At 57.2% G+C, this 26478-nt stretch overlaps 2 protein-coding genes across 6 annotated transcripts; one reads left to right on the forward strand and one right to left on the reverse strand.

The window, feature by feature from the left end:
• The first annotated feature begins 62 nt into the window (after positions 1 to 62).
• Stkld1 (serine/threonine kinase like domain containing 1) lies at positions 63 to 18489 on the forward strand. 5 transcript variants are annotated; one of them, XR_010045980.1, is made up of 20 exons: positions 63 to 368; positions 1711 to 1797; positions 3473 to 3517; positions 5053 to 5127; positions 6143 to 6244; positions 7590 to 7660; positions 8065 to 8177; positions 9674 to 9792; positions 10627 to 10790; positions 11342 to 11466; positions 12028 to 12111; positions 12954 to 13070; positions 13827 to 13967; positions 14668 to 14796; positions 15198 to 15326; positions 15403 to 15531; positions 16065 to 16248; positions 16452 to 16531; positions 16748 to 16896; positions 18339 to 18489. XR_010045980.1 is itself a non-coding variant. In XM_013155746.3 (20 exons), the coding sequence occupies exons 1-19, from the start codon at positions 306 to 308 to the stop codon at positions 16871 to 16873; spliced, it is 2040 nt and encodes a 679-aa protein (XP_013011200.3). In that variant the 5' UTR covers positions 63 to 305; the 3' UTR covers positions 16874 to 16896; positions 18339 to 18489. The 5 variants fall into 5 exon arrangements, 3 of the variants coding, with proteins under 3 accessions (XP_013011200.3, XP_063100355.1, XP_063100356.1); XR_010045981.1 differs by having other exon boundaries at positions 18356 to 18489; XM_013155746.3 differs by having other exon boundaries at positions 16065 to 16205.
• Positions 17078 to 25585, reverse strand: Rexo4 (REX4 homolog, 3'-5' exonuclease). The gene is made up of 8 exons (XM_003472997.5): positions 25081 to 25585; positions 23025 to 23410; positions 22110 to 22247; positions 21822 to 22015; positions 20654 to 20742; positions 19445 to 19519; positions 18922 to 18996; positions 17078 to 17962 (listed from the first exon to the last, which is right to left on the reverse strand). Exons 1-8 carry the CDS (start codon positions 25291 to 25293, stop codon positions 17843 to 17845), a joined length of 1290 nt encoding a protein of 429 aa, XP_003473045.2. The 5' UTR covers positions 25294 to 25585; the 3' UTR covers positions 17078 to 17842.
• Positions 25586 to 26478: the final 893 nt, after the last annotated feature.

A 26478-nucleotide genomic window follows, 5' to 3' on the forward strand; every position in this document is an offset into this window, starting at 1 on the left:
CTTCCGGGTCTTGGTACCTGAGCCCCGCCTCTCACCCGCATTATCCCCGCCCACCGTTTCCTGAGCCCCGCCCCTCAGCACCAAGCCCGGACCCCAGTCTCTAGGCTCCGGCTCTCCTCGCTCGGAGCCCCGCCCTTCAGGCACGAGGACCGGCCGCTCAGCAATGGACCCGCCCACCACGTTAGAGGCCCCGCCCCTGCCCCGCCCCGCCCGGCTCCCACTTTAAGAGGCAGAGTCTGGAGCGCCTCTCAGCTGGGACCTCTGGGTTCCTGGTGTCTGGTGGTGACACCGGGGTGTGGACTCGCATGGCCAGCGTACCAGCTGTAAAGCTGGGCGTTGCCCCCCACGACACCATGGAGAAGTACCAGGTGCAGAGTGTCCCTCGCGTGGGCGCTAACGGTTCCCACGGCGGGGGATCCCCAGCCTCGGCGGAGAGCCCTTGGGCTTCTCCCCGCACCGGCCTCTGTGTGCCCCCTGAAATGAACTCTGAGGGCGAGGACAGCTCCTTCCTTCTGCCTGGGTCCCTGGGCTGGGTCCGCAGGCTGCGTGGGACCGGAAAGCACCAGCCAGACACAAAGGAGGGCTCTGAATGGCTTTGTTTTTGTTTCTGATGGTAGCGAAGGTCTTCAAACCCAGGGACCCTCTACCCTGTTATTTTTTGAGACAGGGTCTTGGGAAGGTGCCCAGGCTGGCTTGTACCTGCAATTCCAAAGGGCTAGGATCACAGGCCTTAACGTTTCTATACCTAACGTGTCAGCTACCTTAAACGTTACATCTGTTCATAAAAATTTCACTAATTTGGGGAATATTTGTGGGTTTGATTTCCCTCCCTTTGGAAAGATTCTTTTCATGAGGAAGGGCCTTCCAGGTGGCCAGTGGTGAAGCAGATGTGTTTCTGGTGGCCAAGGCAATTTTAAAGTTACTTATCAGAGAATCACATTAATCAGAGTTGTGGGTGCATTTTACTGTACCTAAGGGGCCCGGGCAGTGCCGCTCTATGTGGTCTTGCCCTGGGATTCTAGGGCTTCTGCTGCCCCCAACTTTATTCCCTGGGGGGATCAGGCTGCCCACAGGGGCTGCATAACAGATCCTTTTGGCTCCAAGGGTTCTCTGATTCAGGGTTCTATCCTGCATGCCCCTCCCCTTTCCCATAACTCTCCGCATCCAGGCATCCCATTGCCTCCCTCCAGCGCATAGCCCTGAGCCTCCACAGAGCTTGGCCAAAGTGGCCCTCTCCCCGAGTTCACTCCACTCAGACCCTGCAGTTCTGCTTATTAGTGCCACAGCCACAGGCTCCCTGTGCCTCAGTTTCCTCCAGTGTACACCTGGAGGTCACAGTCATGCTGACTGCATAGGGTGGTTGTGACCAAGATGGCGCTTTCCTGTCTGGATGCTCAGTTCAGCAGGTGGATGCTGGCTGGGATTGCAGGGGTCTGGAAAGAGTGGATAAGGGCGGGCAGGTGCTTGTGTGCCTGTGTACTCCCTGCAAGCTGGGAAAAAGGCGAGGGTTGGAGAAGGAGCTCCAGAACTGGCCTCAGAGAGATGGCACTGGGCTCTTCCAGTGGACAGCTGCTGGGCCTTCCTGGGCCATTTCCTGTAATGCAGATTCAGAGCCCCTAACCTGCGGGTCTGGCCTTAGGGCCAGTGGTGGGGTGGGAATTGAGAGTCTGGTGCCTGCTGTGTACATTTGCTGACAGCCCGTCCTGGTAGATTTTGCAGGAGCTGAGTCCTGGTGCCTTGGGGGTGAACGTGGTGGTGAAGGAAATAAAAACCAAAGCCAAGTACGTGATAAAACAGGTCAGAGTCGGGTCCTGAAACCACCGTGGGCGGTTCTGTGGGGGGTGCTTTTGCTGAGCCTTCATGCCGGTTAGAGGAAGGCTCTCAGTGGGCTCTGAGAGGGAGTGCTGGCTGAGTGGATGTGAGACTGGCACGAGGCTTGCTGGCCCCCTGTGCCTTGGCCTCCACCCTGCTGCGGAAGCAACACTACTTTGCCACACCAGCCACAGTTCCTGTCATCTGCTCTGTCCCATCGTCACTGGCAAGTGCAAAATAGGGTTCCATTTTGCACCCAAAGACAGTGAAGCTTGGGGTGTCACATGTTTTCCAAGAGGATTTGAATTCCGGGGGACACTTATGTGCCTGTTTCTCAACAATCACCGGTTTTAGGGAGCCAGGCCCAGAGAGGGTGGGGACAAGCTATGGTCCCACAGGGCTAAGAGCAGAATGGAGGACCTCTTTGCCAGGGCCAGCACAGTGCAGTGGGGCACTCTGTGTGCCCAGGGCAGTGTCTGGGGTGCAGGAGCTGGAGTTCCCAGCACGTACTCCTCGGGGTCGTGGCAGGCAGAGTGGCACTGGGGGCTGACCTAGGCGGATGGGCCTTGCTGGCGGCTGCGGCGCTGCCAGGCCTCCCCAGCCTCGGGTCTGGGCAGCTCAGCAGCCCCATTGTCAGGAAGCTGGCCTGGGGTCCTTGTCTGCTCCTGTGTTGCTACTGGCTGCGGGATCCGCACTGGTCTATCCAAGTGGCTCACTGCCTCTGCAGTTAAGGAGCTTTTGAAAAACCTTTCTTTCTTTCTTTCTTTCTTTTTTTTTTTTTCTGTCTTTTTCCTTTTTATCGGTACTGAGGATCGAACTCATGACTGCCTGCTTGCAAGGCAGGCGCTTATGCCGCTGAGCTAAATCCCCAGCCCCTGAAAAACCTTTCTTTCTAAATAAAGACCTGGGGAGCCACACAGGCTAGGGGTTCAGGTGGAGGCTAGGGGTTCATCTTTTTAGCTTTTTTCTAAGTGTCTATACCCTTCTTTGTTATTACAAGAACGGTACAGTTGAAATTGGTAACACATATTTCCCCCGCCGAATTAATGGTGAACATTGCCCTGTGAGCTTCCTCTTCTCCTGTCCTGGTGGCTGTGTGGCCTCCCATCCTACTTGTGTGCTGAGGCCAGCCCAGCCTGTCTCCTCCTGGGGAACGAGCAGTTAGCTTGTTCCTGGTTTTTCCCTAATATAAACAACTCTGATTACATCCCAACAGTTTTCTTCCACGAGCACCCATGATTTCCTCAGGGAAGTCCCTGGGCATGGATTTTGGGGCATTTCTGTTTCATGTGTGTTGGCTGGCTTCCCCTGCTCTTGAAGGTGGTGGTGGTGGTAATGGTGGTAGTGGTGGTGGTGATGATGGTGGTGATGGTGGTGGTGGAAATGATGGTGATGATGATGCTGATGGTGGTGATGGTGATGATGATGGTGATGGTGATGGTGATGATGGTAGTGATGGTGGTGATGATGGTGGTGATGGTGTTGGTGATGATGGTGGTGGTGGTGATGGTGGTGGTGGTGATAAGGTGATGGTGATGCTGGTGATGTGGTTATGATGGTAGTAATGGGGTGGCAGTGGCAATGCTAGTGGAAATGACTACAGTGCAGCAGTGGCCATGGCTCACCATACCTCTGATCTGGTGCTCCTGTGCCTCTGCAGGTGCAGTGCATTGACCACCATCATGCCAACCAGGCCTTGGAGGAGGTAACAGTTGGAGTGGTTTCCTCTCCAGAGGAATGGGCTGTGTTGCACAGAGACTGCTCTGTGCCCCCTCGTGGGGCAGGGTGGAGGGGTCCTGGGTGGAGGGTCAGACCTAGTGCTCCCCCAGCTGCAAGGGAGGCCTGTAGAGAGCTGCCTGTGTAGACCCAGATGCTGACACCCAGGGACACAGATCCCCAGAGGAGAGCAGGGGAGTTGCTGTCTTGGTCCCTGGCTAATTTACCAACAGTTGTCTTCAAAATGATCTTCTGGGGCTGGGGATTTAGCTCAGTGGCATAAGCGCCTGCTTGCAAGCAGGTAGTCATGAGTTCGATCCCAGGTACCAATAAAAACGAAAAAGACAAAAAAAAATGATCTTCTGCGGTCTGGGCTGTGGCTCAGTGGGTTCATTCTCAGCACTGCCGAGAGAGAGAGAGAGAGAGAGAGAGAGAGAGAGAGAGAGAGAGAGAAAGAGAGAGACAGAGGTTTTTTCTTCAGTTACAAAAATGTAATAGTTACTGTAAAGCATTTGGAAAATACAGAGTTGTTTGCCAAAGGAAAATGTTAATCGCCTTTAACTCCACCATCCAGATCTGACTGGTGGCTGCATAGGGCCTCACTACGCAGCCCAGGCTGGTCTCAAACTCACAGGGATCCTCCTATTTCAGCCTGCTAAGTGCTGGGAGAACATGTGTGCACCACCATGCCCAGTTGACAATTACCAGTCTAATAGACGGAGATCCTAAGTTTTCCTTTTGTATGTGTGAGGTACTGAGGCATGAACCCTTGTGCTGAGCCACATTCAGCCTTTTTTAAAAAAAGGTGGGTTTTGGTTTTTTTTTTTTTTTTTTTGTGGTATCGGAGATCAAACTCATGACCTCGCACTTACAAGGCAGGCACTTATGCCGCTGAGCTAAATCCTCGACACAAAAAAAGGGTTTTGTTTGAGACAGAGTCTTGCTAAGTGCTCCAGGCTGGAATCAAATTTGCAATCTTCCTGCCTCAGCTCCCAGGATCTGGGATGACAGCTGTGTACTGCTGTGCCCTGACCTGCTGAGAGTTTCTTGTCTTTCTGGTGTTGTGGGGGAGACGTGTGCCCTCCCTCCCGGGCCTGTGGTTGCTCTCTCTGCAGTCGCCACCCTTGTCCTTCCCCAGTCTGCATTTCTGGTGCCTGCAGTGTGACCCAGTGTGGAGAGACATGTGGGCACAGGGACGTGGGTCTGCACCCAGGGCTGCTGTCTCTGCCCCGCATCCTGCGGCCCAGGCCTCCAGGGTGTCTGTTCATGATCCCTGATTGTTGGTTTCAAAGCACTGTCAGGTGAGGGTTGCAGACCTGGGATCTGGGCCCTGACGCTGGCCTCTACTAGGCAGGTGCACACCCCGAGCAGAGTAGCAGCATCTCAGGCCACCCCAGGGGCATGGAAAGGCTGAGGTGCTGGACCCCAGGCATAGCACAGCGCTGTTCCCACTGGCTGCAGGCGGGGACTACGCTGCCCGGGCCTGGCGTGCTCTAACCTCCCGCACTGTGCTTTACCCCGCAGCTGATGCCGCTGCTGAAGCTCCGGCACCCGCACATCTCCATGTACAAGGAGCTCTTCCAGATGTGGGATAGCGAGGTGGGTCAAGAGGGTGCATGGCCACCCTGACTGGGCCCTTGCTGGGCCACGCACCTTGCTGTGAGCTTGTGCACAGGGTCCAGGGAGCCCAGCCACACCTCGCAGAGGATGGGGCCAAGTGAGGTTGGCAGGGCCCCAAGTGTCCCAGCTACAGTGTGGCCAGGCAGGGGCTGGGCAGGGTGGTTGGGGTGCCCTGAATTGTGTGGAGTCGATTCCCGGCTTGGCATCTGCCAAAGTCTGAGTGAGTTGCTCAGCAAGGTTTTGGCCCCAGGAGCCACTGCCCTGCCTGGACACCCCAGCCCCTCAGTCCCAAAGCTCCTGCACACCACCAGCCAGCTTCTTATCCATCCTGCTGTCCCAGGAGACCCACAGCTCTCCACTCTCCTGTCCTGGTAGTGAGGGCAAGGAGCAGCCCAGGGCCACACAGCTGTGTACAGCTGGGTTTGGCAGCACCTGAGGCCTTGACGCTGACTGGGCAGCATCTCTCCATTGCTGTAAGATGTCCCTTCCACTGCTCACTCAGTGGAGGAGACATCTTACAGCAGTGACCTTACCGGGAGCTGCTCCCTGTCCATCATCAGCTGGGCCTTGAGGAAGCTCTTGGATGGGGCTTGCTGTGCGCACCCCCATAGATCTCCTAAGCACCCTGGGGCTCTCAGCAAGGGCCAGAAAGTTAAGACGATAGAGGGAGGCCCAAGGTGGCTGGGCTCTGGGCTCCGCAGACGATGTAGTCTTTTTTTTTGTCTTTTTCCTTTTTATCGGTACCGGGGATCAAACTCACAACTGCCTGCTTGCAAGGCAGGCACTTGTGCCACTGAGCTAAACCTCCAGCCCCCAGACGATGTAGTCTTGGTGGGTGGGGGAGGCATGGTCATCCCATGTGGTCATCAGCCAGGGCAGCCAGTGCGGGTAGAGCCTGGGGCAGTAGGGGACAGAGCCTCCAGTGGAGGCTGCCTCATGGGCCTGCAGATAGTGACTGTGGGAAGGGGCCCTATGTGGGCCTCGTGGCTGGCAGGCCACCTCCATGTTCCTCTGCTTGGTGATGGAGTACAGCCCGACAAGCTTCCAGGACATCATTGAAGCGAAGAGGAAGGAGAAGGCTGTCATCGACTCCAAGGTGAGCCCTGTGACCCCACTGCCCTGGCTCAGAGGGCTGGCGAGGTGTATGGCTTCCCCGAGCCTGGCCTGGGTCCCCCAAATGTGTTTGGCACAATGACAGCCAGGCACCTGTGTATTCCAGAGGGCCCCAGGCTGTTGCCAAGGCCCAGCAATCCCAAAGGTCACCAGGGTGGACCAGGCAGCGTGTGATGGCACGTGTCTCATGGGTGTCCCTGCCTGGCCCTATCTTGCCCCGAGGCTGAGGCACGGTGTGCTCCGCCAGGGTGACCAGCTGTGCTTGGCCCAGTGCCCACACCTGTCTCCCTATGGAGCTGTTTGGACACTGTTGTGATTGTTTCCTACGCTTTAATTCGAACCTGCAATGTGGATTTTTTCTGGGCCTGTCCAGGCGTTTGCCCATGTAAACATTTAGGTGTTTTTTTCTTACTGACTCTAATTTTTTCTTTTTCTTTTTTATGTTTTAGGTACCAGAGATTGAGCCCCAAACCTTTGCAGTCAGTTACGTCCCTGCCCCTTTATAATTTATTGATTTATTTATTTTTTGAGACAGGGCTTCGCTAAGTCACTATGTTGCTGAGGCCGGGCTCAAACTTTCAGTCTTCCTGCCTCAGCCTCCAGAATGCTGGTATCACAAGCATGTGCCTGGCCTCCAGGAGTTCTTTGTGCTTTCTGGACCTGAGTGTCCAGGTATCTGCCCCATCCTTGGCCTGCCGAGTCACTTGCTTAATGACATCTTGTGACGGGCAAAGGTCTTAGTGGTGGCGAAGTTCAGGTGATCCATATCTTCCCTCCTCCCACCCTGAGGTCCCGAGGCTCACTCTGCTGTCTTTATTTCACTTCCCCATAGGTCCAGCACCCCCCACCCACCCCCGCCGCCATGTGTGACTTTGCCTGCTTTTCTCTGAGCGCTGCTCCACTAGAGCCTCTGGGGCAGCTCTGGGCATGTGTTGGTGGTGGAATCCTGGGAGACACACAGGTCTAGGGACCTGAGGGACTCTGGCTAATATGGCACCCAACCTTCCTCACTCCTGGGTGGCCGGAAACACTGGTGTGGGGTCCAGGGATCCCAGGAGCAGGCTGGAAACCCCTGCCCTGGATGTTAGATGGATCTCATGTGTCGCACAGAGGCCTTCTGGGACAGTCTCTCTGAGGCTGTTCCCTCCAAGGACAGAAAGGCTTCAGAGTGTCTGGGCCCCAGCAGGATGTACCTCGAGCCCATGTAGTGTGGGGCAACATGGGCCACAGAGAGGCCCCACCATAGGCACAATATCCCCAGCAAGCACTGTCCTGCTGGCCACTGTGAAGAGTTACCGGCCCACACTGGTGTCCCTGCTTCTCCCCAGTCGCTGCAGACCATGCTGGTCCAGGTGTTGGATGCGCTGGAGTACCTACACCACCTGGACATCCTGCACAGGTGACACAGAGGGGCTCACCCGGCCACGGAATGGGCCGAACAGTGCACAGAAGAGCAGATAAGCTGCCTGGGGGGTGGGTGTGGACCTGGGTGGAAAGACTGATTCCAAACATGCGCATCTTATTTAAAGGCAAAAAGAAAACCCACATGGGCCCTGTGTACAAAGGGGACACTTAGGGCCTGCATTGACCTCATCAGTCCTCACACGATGGTGGAATCAGTCTCATGGTCAGCGTGTGGATGAGACCTACCAGAGGGGCGTGCTAAGCTAGCTGAAACTTGGAATTCTGCCTCAGCCTCCCTGACAGCTGGGTTGCAGGCATGTGCGGCCATGTGTGACCAGGATCCCAAGAGGGATCCCCGAGGCTGCCCCTGTATCCTCAGGTGCCACCTCTGGGTTGCAGGAACCTCAAGCCCTCCAACATCACTGTCAGCCAGAACCACTGCAAGCTGCAGGACCTGAGCTGCCACGCACTGATGACCCATCAAGCCAAGTGGACTGTGCGCGCAGAGGAAGGTGGGTGGGGCCCTTGGCTGGCGGAGGGGCTTCGAGGGTGGCCCCGAGCATCATGGACAGGATGTGGCCACTGTGGGCACCGACCCCTTCTGCCCCTGAAGGTCTGCATGCTGCATGTGGCTTCAGAGAGACCCATCGCTTAGGCTGCAGCGGGGCAGCAGTGCCAGCCTGGGGGCCAGGTGCAGGTTCCGACACCTGAGAGGGAGAGCCCAGCAGAATGGGAAACCCGCTGTGGTTCCTCTGAAACTGTTCACCCTTGTTGGGGAAAAGAAAGTCACAGAAAAGAGACTAAAATGGGGGACAGAGTGCCCATGGGGTGTGGGCACTGGCTATGCATAATACTGCAGTAGCCCAGAAGATAGTAGGGAGTAGGCAGGGGGATGAGCTCTTTTCTTTTGAAAAGAGGGCAGGGAAATGGGAGCTCAAGCCTGTGACCGCTGTCCCTAGTGGGCGGAACAGCCACAGGCAGGATTGCAGAGCCCTTGGGCAGCAGTGGCTGGTGGTGCTGTTTCCTTGGTACACAGAGGCTAGGTGGGTGGATGGGTGGCAGGCTAGATATATGGCTGGCTAGGTAGGTGGCAGGGAGGACATCTGGATGGGTGGTTGGAGGCTGGATGGACAGGTGGATGGACGGTAACACATATGAATAGGTGCATGGTAGAATGAATGGTTGGATGGATGGATGGATGCATGGATGGATGGATGGCAGAATATATGGACAGCTAAATGGTAGGATGGGTAAATGGGTGGGTGGATGGACAGATGGATGACAGGATATATGGGTGGATAGATTGTAAGATGGGTAGATGGACGGTGGGATATGTAGATGGGCAAATGGTTAGATGGATAGATGGATGGATAGTAGTATACATGAATGGGTGGATGGCAGGATAGCAGGATAGGTAGGTGGATGGACGGTGGGATATATGGATGGGTGGATGGTAAGATGGACAGACGGATGAATGGATGGTAGGATATTTGGATGGATGGTGGGTGGCAAGGTGTATGGTGTTTATAAGTGGACGGATGGATGGATTGAAGGTGGAGAGGGTGTAAAACCTTTGGGAAAAGCTGTTCAGCTAGGAAGTGGAGACCTAGAGAGGGAGGAGCTGTCTAAGGCTGACTGAGGGCTGCCAGGCTGCCATAAGGACCCTGCTCCTCTGGCTCTTTCTCTGGGGTTAGGTTTAGAAACTAGGGCAGCTGGAACTTTGCCCTAGGTTCCTGTCAAGCAGAAGACATTGAAAGAGCTGCAGATTTGTGCCTTCCTGGTGTGTGCCCTCCTGCATCTGCAGTCACTTTGGGCACAGACCTGGGCAGCCTGGCAGATACTGACCAGGCTGAGACCCAGGCAGAGGCCTAACTGAACAGTGGCCTCTGCCCTCTCCCCATCTTGCATCTTGGGCTACTGGCAGGGGCCACAGGAAGGGGACAGAGCCCGTCAGTATGTCTTTGTCTGGATGGATCCCTCTAAATAGATCCCCCTTTCTTGCCAACAGATCCCTACAAGAAGTCCTGGATGGCCCCCGAAGCCCTCAGCTTCTCCTTCAGCCAGAAGTCGGACATCTGGTCCCTGGGCTGCATCATCCTTGACTTGGCCACCTGCTCCTTCCTGAGCGTGAGCAGCCTCCCACCCACGTACCCTGCTCAGTGCCTGCTGGGTTTTAGCAAGGACATCATGGCCTCAGGGTCATGCTCACCCCAGCCATGCATGTACCTCAGCCCTAGCTGATGGCTGAGGACATTTCATCTGGGGCTTTGATGGTGTTCGGATGCTGGGGGCTGGGAGCTGGGGCCTGGAGCCTGGGCCTGAATCCACCCTGTGCAAATGATGCCAGCCCACAGGGTTGAGGTGCCAGCTGTCCCTGTGCATCCTGGCAGGGCTCTTGTCTTATCCCTGCTGTGATCGTGTTCCAGGACATATCCTGGGCAGAGAAGAGGGGACAAGGGGCCAGGCAAGCCCCTATGTGGCTGGGGAGCAGAGCCCCGCTGCAGGGAAAGGTAGGAAGGCCAGGTCCTGACTGTGGTGCCCAAGTGCACCTGGCCTCCTACTCTGCATCTGGTACAAGTGTACCCTCCCTCTCCCAGGCCCCAGGCCGCACCTCTGAGAAGCAGCCTGCCCTACCTGCCTGTGGAAGTCTCCAGGGAAACGAGGGCTAAAGGGCCCCCCAACACCTGTGCCTGGTATTAGGTGATCTTGGGCACCGCCACTTTGTGAGGAGTGGCCCATTGGCCTTCTTACAAGCTGGGTCCAGACAGGACAGGTTGTCCCCTGCCCCACTCTCTGACCCCTGCCTGCTTCTACAAAGGAACCCCAGGCTCTTGTGGCCTCTTGCTGGCCTCTGGTCCCCTTGGGGTTCCTAGGTCCTGCCTGGCACCTCCTCTGCCTGTGCCAAGGCCTAGCTTTCATCTGTCATAGAGACACACAGAGCAGTGCCCTCCATCCTTATAGGGGGCGGAAGCCATGCACCTTCGGAAGTCGCTCCGCCAGCAGTCAGCTGGCCTGCAGGTCCTGTTGCAGACCATGGTAGACAGACAGGTGCCCCTGGCGGACACCTTCTCCGACCTCCTACCTACTATGCTGCAGGCCGACCCCTCGGACCGGGTATTGATCAAGTAAGCTCAGGGCACGGTTTATAGTCTAACAATTACCTTTCAGCATCTTTCCACCCTAGCAGTCAGGGTGCTGGCTTTCCTGCTCCACTAAGAACACTTCCCTGGGCACCCGTGGGCTGCCTCACCTGGGCTGTCCACTCGGCACAGCACAGCAGCGAGCCTCTGCACATGGGTGCCAGCAGGCCTCGGCCTCCAGGATGGGGTGGGGGTGTGGCCCAAGTTCAGGAAAAAGTTTAAACCCTAATTTAAAATCAGATGAGAAAAGCATTGGTCTTTACACCAACATGAAATCTGATTGTTTCTGTTCTTATGGAGAAAGAGGCCTGAAGGCAAAAGTGCCAGGGCCCAGGGGCAACCCTGCACCTCTGCGGAGGGAATCCTTGCAAGTGGAGCTGCCAGGCACTTGATGGGCAGCTGGGCATCGTGAGACATGTGGCCAGACAGATTCCAACTCAGGAGGCTGGTGGAAAGGAAGGCTGAGCCCAGGGACCAGCAGAGAAGCCGCTGCCAGGGCTGCAGGGTACAGCCAGTCGTCTCTGCCCCTCTGCCAGGGATGTGATCCGCATCACCTTCGGGAAAGGCTCGCTTACATCCTCCAGCGGTGCACTGCATGGGTCGGCGATACCCGAGGTGGTCACCAGCACGCTGCTGGAAGGCAACATGGCCAGCATTCTAGGTGACAGTGGGGACAGAGGCAGGTGTCAGCTGCTGGCAGGCCCCAATGTCTTGCTGTGTGGTTGCAGAGGGCGGTGCCTGCCCTGCTCCTCATCCCAGTGGGCCTGCTCCTTGTCCCAGCCCTCCTCCTCCTCCAAAGCCCAGCACCACCACTGTGTTTGGGCTGCTGCCAGCCTCTGTGTCCTACACAGCTCCCGGGCAGGGCCTGGCCCTGCCGGTTTCCCCTCGTCCCTGCTACACAAATTACCATGCAGCTTCAAGTCCCATGCCCCGTTCCCATGCTGTTGCCTGGTGTCTGGCCTGTGTGCCTGCTGTGCACAGGTGGCAGCTGCACACACCAGGGCTTGGGGCAGGCTCCCAGAGACTTGGGCTGGAACTGGGACAAGGCACCTGGCCTCAGTGGTTTCACCTGTAAGCTGGGGATAAAAGCACCAGCTTGGGTCCCGGGATGTGGACCCCAGGAGGGCTGCACACCCAGCAGCTGGGTACTGTGATGGCTAGACAGAGCTTGCTGGCATGGCCTGGCCCTCAGCAGGCCCCCAGTGCCCACCTGTTCCTGCAGAGGTCATGCAGATGTTCTCCAGCCGCCCAGAGGTGCAGCTTACAGCCATGAAGAAGCTCATGTCCATGCCTGAGGACCAGCTCGGTAGGGGCCTCAGGGGCCTGGTTATGCTCCCAGGAGGGCCCTGTGCCTTTGCCACCTACTCAGATGGGGAGCAACATGAGACTCTCCCTGCTGCCACTCCTGAGGGCCGTGAAGGGTGGGGTGGGGCTGTCCCCATCCCCGGGATGGGCATTCCAGCTATTTCTCATTTGCTCTTGGGAATGGTGCTAGCAGCATGCACACAGGGCCTGAGTGCTTGTGGAAGGTGAGGCCCAGGGCTCAGGGCTGCGGTGCAGGCGACCTCATGGACACACCAGCTCATGCCTAAGTCCCTGAGAATACCTTTCCTGCCTTCCTCATGAATGTCTGCAGTCTCCACACTGGGTTTTTTTCTTTTTTTGAGATAGAGTCTCCATATATAGTTAAGGATGGCTTTGAACTTGTAGTGATCCTCCTGCCTCAGCCTCCCAAGTGCTGGGATGACAATGTTTTCTCACCTGAAAAGTGTGGCTTGTGAGAGGGAGGTATCTTACTCCTGGGGCTGCTGGCAGCACACACCTGGGCACAGCCTGTTGTATTGGCATCTCTGCTCCCAGCACTTGGGAGGCTGAGGCAGGATTGCTGGAGCCCATGAATTCAAGACAAGCTCAGGCAACACAGTGAGAGCCTATCTCTTAAGGAGTATAGCTCAGGGCGAGCGCCTGCCTGCCACACGTGAGGCCCTGGGTTCTGTCTCCAGCACTGGAAAGATGATGTCCCAGGGGCCCAGGTCACTCAGGAGATGTGGACCGGTCTCTGCCCTTCTGTTCACTCAATTTCTGTGCCCCTGCAACCTCTGGGTCCAGGCTCCCCATCACGTATCCCCTGTGCACCCCGACTTCCAGGGCTGCCGTGGCCCACTGATCTGGTGGCAGTGGTGGTTGCTGTGATGGAGCGACACGAGAGGATCCTTGAGGTGCAGCTATGCGCCTGCTCCCTGCTGCTGTACATCCTGGGCCAAGGTGGGTGTGGCCAGGGCATCCTGTGGTATTCCTTTAATTTGTCACCTGACAGTCTGGGGCCAGGCACTGCAAGCTTGGAGCCTGGAGGCTGCCCAGGGCATGACTGGGGTGCTCTCGGCTGCCCTCAGGAAGATGGGTTGTGTCCAGAGGTAGGGCCAACACTGTCCTGTGTATGGGGGGCACTGCACTCTTGGCCCAGAGAGGCGCCCCTATAGCTATGAGTTTCAAAGGGACAGCTCAGCTGACTGATTTCTGCACCTGAGCTACGTAGTTGCATTTCTGGCTTTAATACTGAGGGTTCAATTTCCATGTGCCATTTAGATTTTGTTGGCTTGATTTTTTTTAGGTACTGAGCAGCAATGAACTCAGGACCTTGTGCTTGCCAGGCAGGCACTGCACTGCTGAGCTGTACTCCTGGCCTGCTGTTTAGATTTTGTTTTGTCTTTTTGTGACACAAGGACCCTAGTCTCATGCCTCCTAGGCAGGCGCTATGCCAGGGAGCTGCAACCTGACCCTAAATCGTGTTTACTGTGGCCCATTGTCACTGAGCTGCAGGCTCCTGGACACCAGTGTGGGCTTGTGAAGTCACAGGGTAGCTGTGAGCACAGGCACAGCCTTGGCCCTTGGTCTGCTGCTCACCCTGTGGCTGGGGCCATGGTGGACCTGGGCTTCCTGACACCAGGCAGAGACGTTGCCATTGCTTGGGCAGGGCACCTGGCCCTGGGCTGAACCCAGGCTCTTCTCTGGCCTGAACAGCGCTAAAGCGGGACGTGGATGCCAAGGCATCCTGGAACAGCTCCTTCAGTGCCATGCTGCTGAGTGCCATGCGGAACCACCCCCACTCAACTCGGCTTATCATCAAGGCCTACAACCTGCTCACCATCATCGCCAGCCAAGGTGGGTGCTGCCCTGCCGCCCTTTTGGTTCCTGCACCAGGGAGCCAGGCACACGGGGCCCACTGGGGAGCACGGCGCCCAGGTGCCCACAGCATGGTCCCCAGTGCTCCTATCCCACCTTGCCCTCACTGGACACCTCGCAGATGTGCACAGCATGGACACTTACTGACCTCCATGCCACAGTCCTGCACTTCCACTGCTGCTGGGCTCTGAGCTGCAGCCAGGATGGGGCCTGGGTGGACAAGTGGTCACCAAGAGCTCACCAGACACAGTGATGCACTCTACACCCCTCCTGGTCCACCACATGCTCAGGGACTGCCACCTGGCACCCACTGTCCACCCCACCCTGGGATTTGCTGCCCTTTGCTGAGTCCATGCTAGGAGACGTGTTGAAGAAAGCAGCCAAGCAAGCCTGGTCTCAGGTCCCTCCCGCCCACTGCCAAAAGACACCCTGAGAAGGCAGGGCTCAGTCCACTAACTGGGGAGCCATAGCGGCTGGACCTGCCTGGTGACGGAGCCCTGGAAATGGACAGTCCTCCAGTGCCAGCCCCCATTCCTATCTTTGGATTTCATGTGGATATAAGCCTGGCTCAGGGCAGGTACCCAGGAACGTGGGTCAGAGGGATCATGATGCCCAAGAGAGCACCGGGTCAAGGGGCGCTCAGGAAGGCTTCTGGAAGGTGCTGTCTCTTGCTGCTCAGAGTCGGCGTCCGAGGAGCTGCAGAAGGCCGGGCTGTGTGAGCTCATGCTGCAGCATCTGAGCAGCTTCTGTGGGGACCGGGACATCTGCCTCAGTGGCCTAAGTCTTCTCTGGGCCCTCCTGGTGGATGGTGAGGCCTCCTTCCCCAGTGCCACAGTGCTGGGACTCCCAGCAAAGGAGACAAGGCAGGGAAGGGGGGGGGGCATGAGGACGTGGGCAGCCCTGTCCCAGGGGTCAGCTGCTGCTGGACACTCCATCTTTCTTTCTGATCCTGAATAGGGCTGCTGCCCCCACCAGGCCCCACCCTGGGCAGAGCAGGAGGGCTCTGGGGTGTGGCAAGCTGGGAAACCCCAGCTCTCATAGTCCCTTGCCTCCAGGCTCGGGGCTGCAGAAACCCCCCCATCTTCCACCTTTGAGGACATGTCCTCTCCCCTCTCTGCTTGTGGTGTCTGATAGAGGAATGTGGCATGGAGGCAGGGACACAGCAGTAGCCAAGCGCTCTGCTCAGTGTCTCCTTTGTTCTGGATGCAGCTGTCATCATGAACAGAGACATCTTCAAGAAGTTTCCAGCTCTGGTCATCCAGGTTTTAGCCACCCACCCCATAGATGTGGACATGGCTGAGGCCGGCTGTGCAGTGCTCTGGCTGCTGTCCTTGCTGGGTGAGCGGCCTGGGGCTTGGGGTTTGGAGGGCGGCCCTAGACACACCTGGGGGTGACCAGGCCCTGCCCACTGCAGGCTGCATCCAAGAGGAGCAGCTGGAAGAGGTGGTGGCACTGCTCCTGCGGAGCATCCAGCTGGGCCAGGACAGGGTCCAGCTGGTGAACAACGCCTACCGGGGCCTGGCCAGCCTTGCCAAGGCATCTGGTGAGTTGGGCTGGTGCCAGTTGTCACCCGCAGGTCTGCATCAGGAGAGGAGAGGCAGAGGGCTTAAGGGCCGGGTTCAGCCCAGAAGGCAGGGGCTCAGCATCAAGGCAGCAGGCCCCGGGGCAGCCCAGGTGGAACCTATCCATGTGAAAGGAACCTCACCTACTGGAGCCCGTTTCCCCTGGGGGGAAAGGGGTATGGAGGTTACATCCCCCTTGGGAGCAGAAGTCACAGCACGTGCCCACCTCCCAGGCTGCTCATATGTGGCTCACTAAGTCAACACTCCAGCCCCAAGCTGAGCACCCCACCTGTGTACCAGGTGGTGGGTGCAGAGCCGCTGGCAAGGAAGCAGGTGGTAAACCCCATTTTCTACAGTCCATGTGGAGCAGTGAGGAGCTGGGCCTTGACCCATGGCCACAGTGTTCTCTGAATTCTCAGTAACCCAGTGAAATCAGTGTCACCATTGCCCCATCTCCCTGCTCAGGGAGGGGCACCAGCTGAGCCCACCTGTGAAGGCCCTCATCCCCTCCCAGAGCTGGCGGCCTTCCGGGTGGTGGTGCTGGAGCAGGGCTGCAGCGGCCTCAGCCTGCTGCAGGAGACCTACCAGCTCTACAGGGACGACCCGGAGGTGGTGGAGAATCTCTGCATGCTGCTGGCCCACCTGGCCACCTACAGTGAGGGCCCTGGCGTTGCACCCACCCCTGGGGAGGTCTGCAGGTGGGTGGGGAGCCCCCTGGGGCCCTTGGAAACCTCCCAAGCCAGCACCACTGCCTGCCCATCTACTCAGTACCACTGCCTGCCCATCTACTCATGGCCAAGGGTGCCATGCAGATCCAAGGATCCCAGGGCAGTGCTGTCCCAGCCTGTGCAGCCCCATGGCTGGCAGGCTCTGGGGCTCAGAGACCCCTGCTTCCCTGCAGAGGAGATCTTGCCGGAGCTGGAATACAGCGGCATCAGGACCCTGACCCAGGACATCCAGGACCGCTTCCCCTCCAGCCTGGTGAGCTCATTGGGGCACCCTTGTCGCCGATAGGGGTGTTACTCAGAGCTGGCCCTCCCCTATGGGGCCTTAAGGACTATCCTGTTAGTCCAGCCCCACAATGGGGCCAAAATCAAAGCCATGGGGTACAGTCATCAGACCTTGCTGGTCTACAGCTAGTGGGGCACCTGACCCTGGAACTGTCAGGGATAGGTGACCCGATCTTCTCTCCTCCAGGAGCTGATTTCTTATGCTAAAGAAGTGCTTGTGAGCCTGGAGACAGCTGTGTGCCCCAGCCCTGAGGATGGGGAGCTCCTTAGTGCAGCCAGGGACCTCTCGGGGGACCTTCCTGCCCCACCCTGAGGTGCTACCCTTTCTGTACCAGGGTATGTATGTGAAGTGGCACGCATTGCCCTCTGGAACTAGTACAGAGGCCCGAGGTCAGCTGCCAGCCAGTATCTGTGTACTAGCTGCTGCAGGGGGACTGGCTGTAGTGGCGCTTGACGCCTTCTGTGCAGTGCTGGCTAGCAGGACCACAAAGGTCCTGAGCACAGGAAGAAGCCACACCACAGTGCTAAGCGTTTATTTATGTGCTGGGGACTGAACCCAGGGCCCTGCATGTACTGGGAGGCCTCACAAGCCCCACCTGCAGCACGTGACCACATCCGTCAGCAAAAGGGGTCCCAAACAGCGGGCAGGTGGCTCAGCCTGGGATCTGGGCCCTGCCAGCATGTGGCAGGCTGGCCCACTGGAGCCCATGGCCTTTCCAGATTAGTGCAGGCACCAGCTATGGTGCCTGAGTCTGCATCTGGGTGGCGGGCACAGAGCTTTGCTGCGTGCCAGCCTGCAGCAACCCCAGCCTAACTGAAGTAAGTGGAGTGAGGGGACCCTGTCCCCACAGTTCCTCTCCAGAGCCTGATGGCCACATTAGTCCCCAGTGACAGCAGCTGCCTCCATATCAATGGCTGCTGTAGGGACCTGATCTGGATCCCTCGGGTCTGGCACAGCCTGCCCCCTGACCCATGATAAGAGGGCAAAGTGACCTCAGGGGAAGCCACTCAAGCACTAGGCCAACCACCCATAGCTCATTAGAGCATCGGTGGCAACCAGGTGCCCCTGCACCCCAACCTCTCCTGGCTGTACCCCAGACACACCTCGCCACTTCCACTGCATGCCTGTCCCCTGGCCACTGTGGCCCAGGCATCACATCCTGTGCTCTCAGCCTTAAAAGTGGCTTGCCAGACTTGCTGCTTTCGGGAGATGTAACTGGTCCCACAACCTGGTCCCATGCCGGTGGGCCGAGGCCCTGCCACCTCAGGCTGGTGGCAGGGGCTAGGTGTCCTTACTGCGATGGTCCTGGGTGCTGGCTGAGGGGTGCCTGCGCTGGGCCGCGCTCTCCCAGTCCCTCTTCACCATGATGTAAAGCCTCATTGCGGCCTGGGCGTCCTGGATCTGAACAACATACAATGTGCTAGCTGTCAGCAGGGACCATGGGTGACCATAGCCACGGCACCCTCCAGGGAGCAGTGTCCTGCATACCTGTGGTCTGGCTGTGCCCATTTACAGGGGGAGCTGGGGGAGAGACAGAGGCCTGGCTGTCAGGTCTGTCAGGTGACCCTCGTGAATGAGACTGTGGGCTGGGGCACACAAGTAGAGAGATGGAAAGAGCCCCAGAGCCACAGCCGCAGGCAGGTGCCATGGGGGAGGGCTGGGCAGTGCTGCATCAGCCCAGGATTTGTGTGTTGGAGTTCTGGTCCCCACCTTGGGGGTGTGGGTGGTGCTGAGGGGTGGGACCTGTGTCCCAGAGCCTCTCACGTCTTGTAAACAGGACGCCTCCTTCCCCAGCCGTGCTGTGCACCTGTGTGACTGCTCCCTCTCCACAGCTCTGCTTTGGTGCCCTCACCGTGAGGCCTCTCAATACCCCTCGCCAGTGCCACACCCATCTGCTCCAGGGAGCTAAATAAAGTTCTCTCCGTGAATTAGTCTGACTTGGGTCTTTGCTTTTTGGGTCTGAACTTTTCTTCAGACAGTAAGATGGTTTTTTGATGTTGTGCTTTTTAGATTTAACACTTTTTTTGGTCTTTTAGAGACAGGGTCTCGCTACGCAGTTCAGGCTGGCCTTGAGCTCACTTTGTAGCCTAGCCTGGTCTCGAACTTTCAATAGTCCTACTGCCTCTGCCTCCCCAGTGCTGGGGTTACAGGCATGTGCCACCATGCTCGGCTGTTTTTGACACTTCTTGAGCCTACTGTGCTGGTTTTTTTGGTTTGTTTGTTTTTCTTTAAACAGCCTTTTACAAAGCTGCTCTGGCCACCAGGCACCTCCCCTGTGTCCGCCCTCCGGTGACACAGGCCTAGATTTCGGGGTCAGGGACAAGGCAATCGATCCCAAGGCCAGTCACCCATAGACATACCGAACAGTGCTCTGCCTGCTGGACCCTGACACCCAGGATTTTCTCGGAAAGCAGCTTCAGAGATGGCCTCCCACTCTGCAAAGTGAGCAGATGGCACATGGCATGCTGGGGTGGACATCTTGGGCAGGAAGAGGGGGGGCCACTGAACCCGTAATCACACCCCGGCCGGGTCAGTGACTGAGTCGGCCTGGGGTGCAGGTCAGTGGAAGCGCGCTTCCCCAGCAAGTGCAAGACTCAAGGCCCCTTGGGGACAGGAAGGAGCCCGGTGCCCAGAGAGCTGCCCACCCTCACTTGCTCCCCAGGCCAGTGGTGAATGCAACTCTTTTCTTTTTGCTTCTTGTGGTGCTGGGTGTGAAGGCAGAAGCCCAGGGGTCGTGCGTGCAGGTGTGCTCTGCTCTGAGCTGCACCCGGCCTAGTTAGGGTGCTTCTAAAAGTTAAAGGACAAATAAAACACAAAGGCCCTCACGCCAGGTGTCAGAGGTCGGAATGAACAATCTGACGCCAAGTTCTGCGGTTTGCATACCTTCACCTGCTGCTTGAAAGGTTTGTATTTCTGTGTGTCCCGGATCTTCTTTTTGGGATGATCAAGAAACAGCACCTGGGGGAAGATGATGCATTTCCATTGTAAAATGCGGCAGGAGAACCCCCTTTTACAAGTAATATCTAAGGGGGCCCTGTACATAGTGTGCAGGGGAACAGGTGTGAACTTGTTCCTTGTTCCGCCGGTGACTAAGGGTGGAGTGGGGTAAGAGGCACCAGGACCCTGGGGGGCAGTGTGCCAGCTGTCCGTGACACTGTACCCTGCTTGAGGTGCTCAGGCTGCACCCCGCAGGAGACCACTGGGCCAACTGCTGGTGCTGCCAGCCAGCCAGATCACATTAGTTTAAAACCCTGAACCGAGGCAGCAGGCAGCAAAGTGGGCAGCTGGGCTTGAGGTCGTTCTGCACATAGGGAAACCAGAAATGAGACGCTCACGGCCACCCTGCAGCCCTGGCTGGGTCATCCAGATGCGCACATGGCCCGTACCAGGGACACTGCAGGCACCCTGCACTGGAGGCCATCTCTAAGATGACTCAACATGTGAGCAGCAGGGAACTTCTGTTTTTAGTGGTTGAACGTGGTTTTGTTTTTATTATCTTTCTGGGGTACTGGGGGTGGGACTATGAAGGTGGTCCAGCCTGCCAAGGCTGTCCCAGGAACCTGTCACCACCCAGGCCCTGGCAAAGGGCTGGCAGCTGATGCCCAGGCCCAGCTCTGTTGGCTTCACCACATGAGGGGACCTATGTGTGCGGAGTGTTGAAAGACACTCATGGAGCCAGGCTGCTGCAAGGCACCTGGCACTGTCCCGAGGAAGAACAGAGGGTTCTCTGAGCAGATGGGCCATGTTCCTGCAGTGTCCTCTCAGCAGGCCATGAGGGCATCTGTCTGAGAATCCATGTGGACCTATGCCCTGCACCCAGCAACACTCGGGCAGAAACTGCACTGGTGAGGTGAGAGCTGTGAGGGCTCTGCAGGTGTGAGCCCGTTCACTATGTGTGGCCAGGTGGCAAGCTGTCCACAGGGTGGCGCAAGCGTGCCTCGAGGTCCCAGTGAGCACCATGCCAGCCATCTCCGTCTGCCCTGGACCAGAGCCCCAGAGCCTGGTGAAGGGTGTGGGATGGGACTGCAGGACATCCTGCGGGGACAGCGCCTGGGAAGACACTTCTGGGGACAGCGCAGGGGCTTGGCGCACCTTCAGGTCATTGTGCAGTGCGTGCCCCACCAGGATCCTGCCCTTCAGCATTGCTGCCACCTCTTTCTGCACAACTGCGAGCTCCTCTCCTGAAAGGAAGGCAAAGACGTAGTTGTTCACAGCCCATGAATGGCTGCCATTCTCTGAGGCTCACCCAGCAGGGCCTAGGATGCTGCCACCATGCATGTGCCTCAGGTCCTCTCCCATGATGGGGACACTGTTCGGCCCTGTCACGGCCCACAGAACTGAGGGCTTTGCCTGGATCCAGTGATGAAGGGTCAGGGCTTGAGCACTGTAATTTTCCAAGTGGAAATGAAAACTGGCTCTTCTAGGGTGTGGTGGCACACATTCATAACCTCAGCACTCAGGAGGCTAAGGCAGGATACTGCAAATTTGAGGCCAGCCTGGGCTACACAGTGAGTGAGAGCAGCCTGAACTACCCAGTAAGATCATACCTCAAGAAAACCCAAAGCTCTCTCCCCACAAAAGCCAGCCAGCCTTCACGTTGGGCAGCAAGACACACCCCAGACCCTGGCCCAAAACAGTGTTGCAGAACCTTTTAAAAAATCATCTTGCCCATCTCACCCTGGAGGGTGGGTTCCACAGCCACACCTGTGACCCCACCGGACCCTGGACTGAGCAGAGGGTGCTGGTTTGCCCCACAGAATGGAGAGCAAGTCCCTGGTCCTAAGGAGTGGCAGGGCCACCGCACGCCCGTGCACAGGAAGAACATACAGATTGTGGGGAAAAGGGATGGTACGTGGCAGAGACTGAGTGGCTGCACCCCTGAAGGTCACCAAATCCTTCAGTCAAGCCCAGAGCCTCTGACACAGCCTCCCAGCACAGCACCAGGGGACCCAGCCTCTCCATGTTGGGCATGGGCAGGACACTTCCTGTCGCCTCCTACAGACACTGCCCGCACAGCTCACACCTGGAACGGCTTCCTCACCCTGTCACAGCCACAGGGTACCTGTGGGAACCGGAGCCAGGCCAGGCCTTGAACTCTTCCCTGTGGAACTTCCCAAGGGACGCTGCGGTCTGTCCAAAGGCTCCTCTCCTCATCCCAGCACACCCTGGCTGGTCTCCAGCGCCAGTGACTAAGGGTGGAGTGGGGTAAGAGGCACCAGGACCCTGGGGGGCAGTGTGCCAGCTGTCCGTGACACTGTACCCTGCTTGAGGTGCTCAGGCTGCACCCCGCTGACTGCCGTCCTGTAGTCTGTCACTGGCTCCGTGGGCTTGACGAACTTGTCGTACACGCACTTCCCATACTGGTTCACAAGGGACACTCGGGCCGCGATGCTCTCCTTCCCCTTGGGGCCCACGCCCACCATCTCGCAGTCCAAGGCCAGGGCTTTTGTCAGGCTGGGGGACCAAAGGCTCCGGGTGACCAACACCTTGGGCAGAGCCTTGGTTGTCCCTCCACAACGCCGCCCCGCACCCCAGGTGACCCATGTACCCATCAAAGGCCTGTGCCTTCTCCAGGGTGATGCTGTTCTCCTTCTGTCCAAGCCGCTGCCGCGCTATCCTGGCTGCCTCTGGGCCCACAGCAGCCTCGATGTCGGCGGGGTCCACATCATCAAACCAGATGTCCTCCCTAAGAGCAAAGGCGAGAGAGACTGGCCACCAGAAGGCCTGGTACCTGGCCAAGCCCGGGCTCTGCAGTGCTGGTGGGCTCGCAGGTAACGCAGACACCTGGCCCAGGCATGTCTGCTACTTAGTCTTGGCACTTTCATGTTTCTTTCTCACTAGCAAACATGCTTGTCACCCAAGCTTAGGGACTGTAGAGAAGCATGAAGAACATAAACAAGGCTGGCCAGCTAGCCCATGGTAAGGCAGACTGGCGGCTGGTTTCTTCTAAGTGACAGTGACCAGCCCACCACCAGAGAAAGCCAACTTCGAGGGCACAAGGAACCTTGAGCTGACCAACGCCCACAGTGGTGCCTGTGCCAGCCCATGCCCAGCTCTCAGGCTTCTCTTATTGTCATCCTTGGGGTCCAACCCAGCAGAGTCCCTCCTCTCCATGTTCCCCCACCCTGCAGCTACTAAAGCATCTGTCTATCTGTCCGCTGACCACTCTGTCCTGATGGCCCATATGATGCCACACCCAGGAGGCATTGTGCCTTGTGTCCTTGGCCTTATGCAACTGCCCTGGATGCCTGGGTGACACACATGCTGCCTCTAGCTGAGTCATTCAGAGAGGGTCACCAGCTACTGGCCTTGCCCACAAGAATGATCGTCACAGTGCTTGATGGGCAGTTGCCAGCACTGGGCTGCATTCAGGGGTTGCTCAGTCTCCTGAGACTGCTCAGACAGCCTGAGCAGCGGGGCAGGTGCGGGGGCTGCCAGAACCCTCAGCAGGGCAAATACTTACTCAGTGGGCGGGGCTGGGGCAGAAGCCATGGCTGCCTCTTCCGCTTTCTGCTTCTTGTGCTTGGTGTCCCCTGGTTTTGAAGAAATGTCCCCGTTTCTCCTTTTTTGGGCTTCTTTCTCATACTGTATCCCACTGGTCTTTGTGAGGGGTGCCGACACAGAGCCAGAGGGGATGGAGTGCCGGTTGGCCTCTTGGTCTTTTCCTTTTGGAGTCTCATCTTTCTTTGATTTATTTGAGATTCTGTCCTGCTGGGCAACTTTGGGCTGCTTTTTGGGATCCATCTGAGAGACAAGAGGCTTCTCCAGGACCTGTGATTTTTCTTTCTTTTGGGGGTCCATCTGAGATACAAGGCATTTTTCCGGAACCTGTGAGTTTTGTTTCAGCAGCTAATGGAGTCCAAAATTTAAAATACAAGCAATATTTTAATTTGGAAATGACAGGAAACAGATTGAAAAGACTTACATGTGTGTCCATGTTCACACACACTTATCCACAACACCTGTATGTATTTCCAGTCAGCATCCTTGATACGAATTTCCAAATGGTTTGAAAAGGCCCCCTTTCTACTCTCACCTATAAGCAGCTAGCAGGGAAGTGCTTTCCCCTTACTTATCTTAATGGAACACAGTTTTATACCTATACTTTTGTTCCCATAAAACTCAAACTCAGGCTACATCTTAGGTGCTTACTGACTAAAAGACGTAAGAGCATGTTGCCAAGAGCTCAAGGCCGGGATGAGAAAACTGTCCAGCAGATTTTTTTCTGGTACCAGGAATCAAACTCTAGACCTTGCACTTGCTAAGCAAGCACTGTGCTGCTGAGCTCAATCCCTGGTTCCCTAACTGTTGATGTGAGGGTTACTCCTCTCACAGCCCAGATCTGCTCTATGGAGCATGGGACCACTTCCTTCATACTGTCTCTCTACATTTGCCATTACTCAGGACCCAGAAAGACGGAGGGGCATGTTCAACGCAATGAAAAACTACTGTCAAACTGGAGGCCCTGATGAGCTTCTAGGCGTCAGCTCTAATCTCATCCCACCAGAGGCTCTGAGATCTTAGAGCCCAGCTTCCTCCTTCCCGTGCTCAAATCCCCAGTTAAGACCTTGGGCAGGTGGCAAGCAGTTGGGCCAGGAAGTAAATTTCTACTTATCTGTTCCCATAACAGTCAAACAGGAATTAGACAAAACCTGAACCTCCACCTCCCATTCATTTAACTCTGCTTTGCCTTCTTGGGAGGAAGAGTGTGACCGGGTGCTTAGGGAGTAACATAGAGCAGCGGGGCTGCCCAGTTCTGCATCACGACAGCTAAGCTATCAGGGTGGCCCACAGTAAGACGCCAGGTGAAGCACCTTGCTCCGGAAATCCTTTATTCTGTCCCTCCCACTTGCTGTGCCTCCACAATCGCACTCCAGAAACTTCTCTGAAGGTCAGCAGCAGCAAGGAGCACAAACTCAGGTCAGGACGTGTGACTCTGCATCTGGGCTCCACCACCTCTAGCTCTATGACCTCAAGCCAAGTTCCTCAGGCTCCCTCTCTCTGTGCCTCAGTTTCCCTGACTCGGAAACAGGGATTGTAACAAAAGCTAACTTTGAGGGATGTCAGAACGTATGAGTGAAGCCTTGTGTGATATCTGCTGTATGAGTTAGTCACCATGTCAAGAAAGACAGGAGGCAGGAGCCAGAGTTAAGGGCCTGGACTCCAGGGTTTCAGGGTCTGGGGTTTGAGTTCCAGCTCCCAGCAGCAACCCTGGATGGTTTGGTACCGAGTCTGGGCCCACATCCTCACCTGCGGAAGATAACCACTTTCTTGGGGATGTTAGGGGGTTTACCTGCATCCGGACACCGGAAGAGCTCGGTACCCATGACAACGGTCATCAGTTCCTGGCTCTCAAAGCCCTACATCGCAGGAGTCCTCTACCCCCGTGCCTACTCTCTCCCCCGAGCGGGCCGCTTTTCCCGGGAACGGCCCTCGGCACTGCTGGGCTCGAGGCTGCTCCATAGGCGCTTGAGCGGACCCGGCCGCAAGCCCGGGACTGCGCCCGCCGCCGGCCTCACCTCTTGCAGCGCCTTCCAGTTTTGAGAGAAGTCTTCCCGGGCCTTCGGGGGGCGCCCCGCGACGCCTTTGGGGGCGCTTCCCGGCGTCTTGCTTCCTCCTTGCGCTTTTTTCTTCCAGAACCTCTTCTTGCTTTTCTTCCCAGTGAGCTTCCTGACCGGCCCCGTCCGAGCCACGGAGATGCTCGGGGCGCGCTCGGAGCTCTTCGCCTTCATCCCGTGGGCGCTGCAGGGTCCCCACGAGGGACGCGGACCTCGGAAGTGGCCCGGAAGCTGACCCGGCACCGACCCGGAAGCGCCCGCGCACGCCACTGGCGTACCTCCGATCCCGGAAGCGCTCTTTTCTTCGCGACCGGCTGGAAACCTGAACCCTGCCGCTGGTTCCACACGCCAGGGGGGGCGGGCAGTCAGGGGCACCGCGGTCTTGAGCGGAGCGGCCGGAAGGGATCTGGGCAGACTACTGTTGGCGTAGCGCCGGAACCGCGGCGGGAAGTGGGGTGGGGCTCGTCCTATGGGAATTCACTTAGGCGGTGGGGAAATTGAGGTCCTGGCGCTGGCCGCACACCGTTATCTGAAGCCCTAGGATCTCAAAGTTGCGCCATCTTGTTGGTGATAATGATAAGGTGCCCTTAAGGCCACGATGACGAAGGTTGTTACTGTTATAGTAGCAACAGTAGCAATTGAGTGGCCAGGCTGCTGGGCCCTGACGATTCCTTCTTTGGTAGACACCATGTGTGTTGCTGTCACAAACCTGCCCCTTGCCCTCAAGTCTCCAAAAGGCTAAGGGGGACAGGCAGGTGGGGGCCTGGAGCTCAGGGGCACGTGGAGGGGACCCACTTTGGGCTAAGGCTTCCAAAGCTCTCAGGGAGCTGTGTATTGTTTTTGTGTTTGTGGTGCTGCCAGAAAATCCAGGCCCTCAGCATGACCTGGCCTTCTCCAGAGGAATCCCTGGCCTTCTTTTGCTCTCTGGAGCCTCAGTTAGTCCTGAACAGACAGAGCCAGCGGTGACTAAGGGTGTCACTGTGGCATTTCTGCACAGTCCACTCAGGCTGTGGGGACCTGTGAGGTGGGGAAAGCAGGTGGCTTTCACTGTCCCATAGGGAAGGGGGCCCCAGGAGGCAGATTCCTGGATGGATTACAGCCAGGAACTGGGGAGTGAGCTCCACTTCTGGTGAAAGTCCAACTTCTGTTCCCAACAGGAGGCAGGCAATATAAAGTGATGGGATTCCCTGTGGAGAGACAACTGTTTTAGAAGATGAGGACAGGTTGGGGCCAGGGAGTGGATCTGGGACATGCTGCTTGGGAGCTCTGAGGGGAGGATCAGCAGGGACTCGTGGTCAGGGAAGCCAGGAGGGATGAACTCACAGTGTTTGATGCTGAGGAATGGTCGAGGAGATGGAG

This window comes from Cavia porcellus, unplaced genomic scaffold, assembly GCF_034190915.1.
Source record: "Cavia porcellus strain 051 isolate PalLab524CR breed Dunkin Hartley unplaced genomic scaffold, mCavPor4.1 scaffold_49, whole genome shotgun sequence".
Taxonomy (NCBI): domain Eukaryota; kingdom Metazoa; phylum Chordata; class Mammalia; order Rodentia; family Caviidae; genus Cavia; species Cavia porcellus.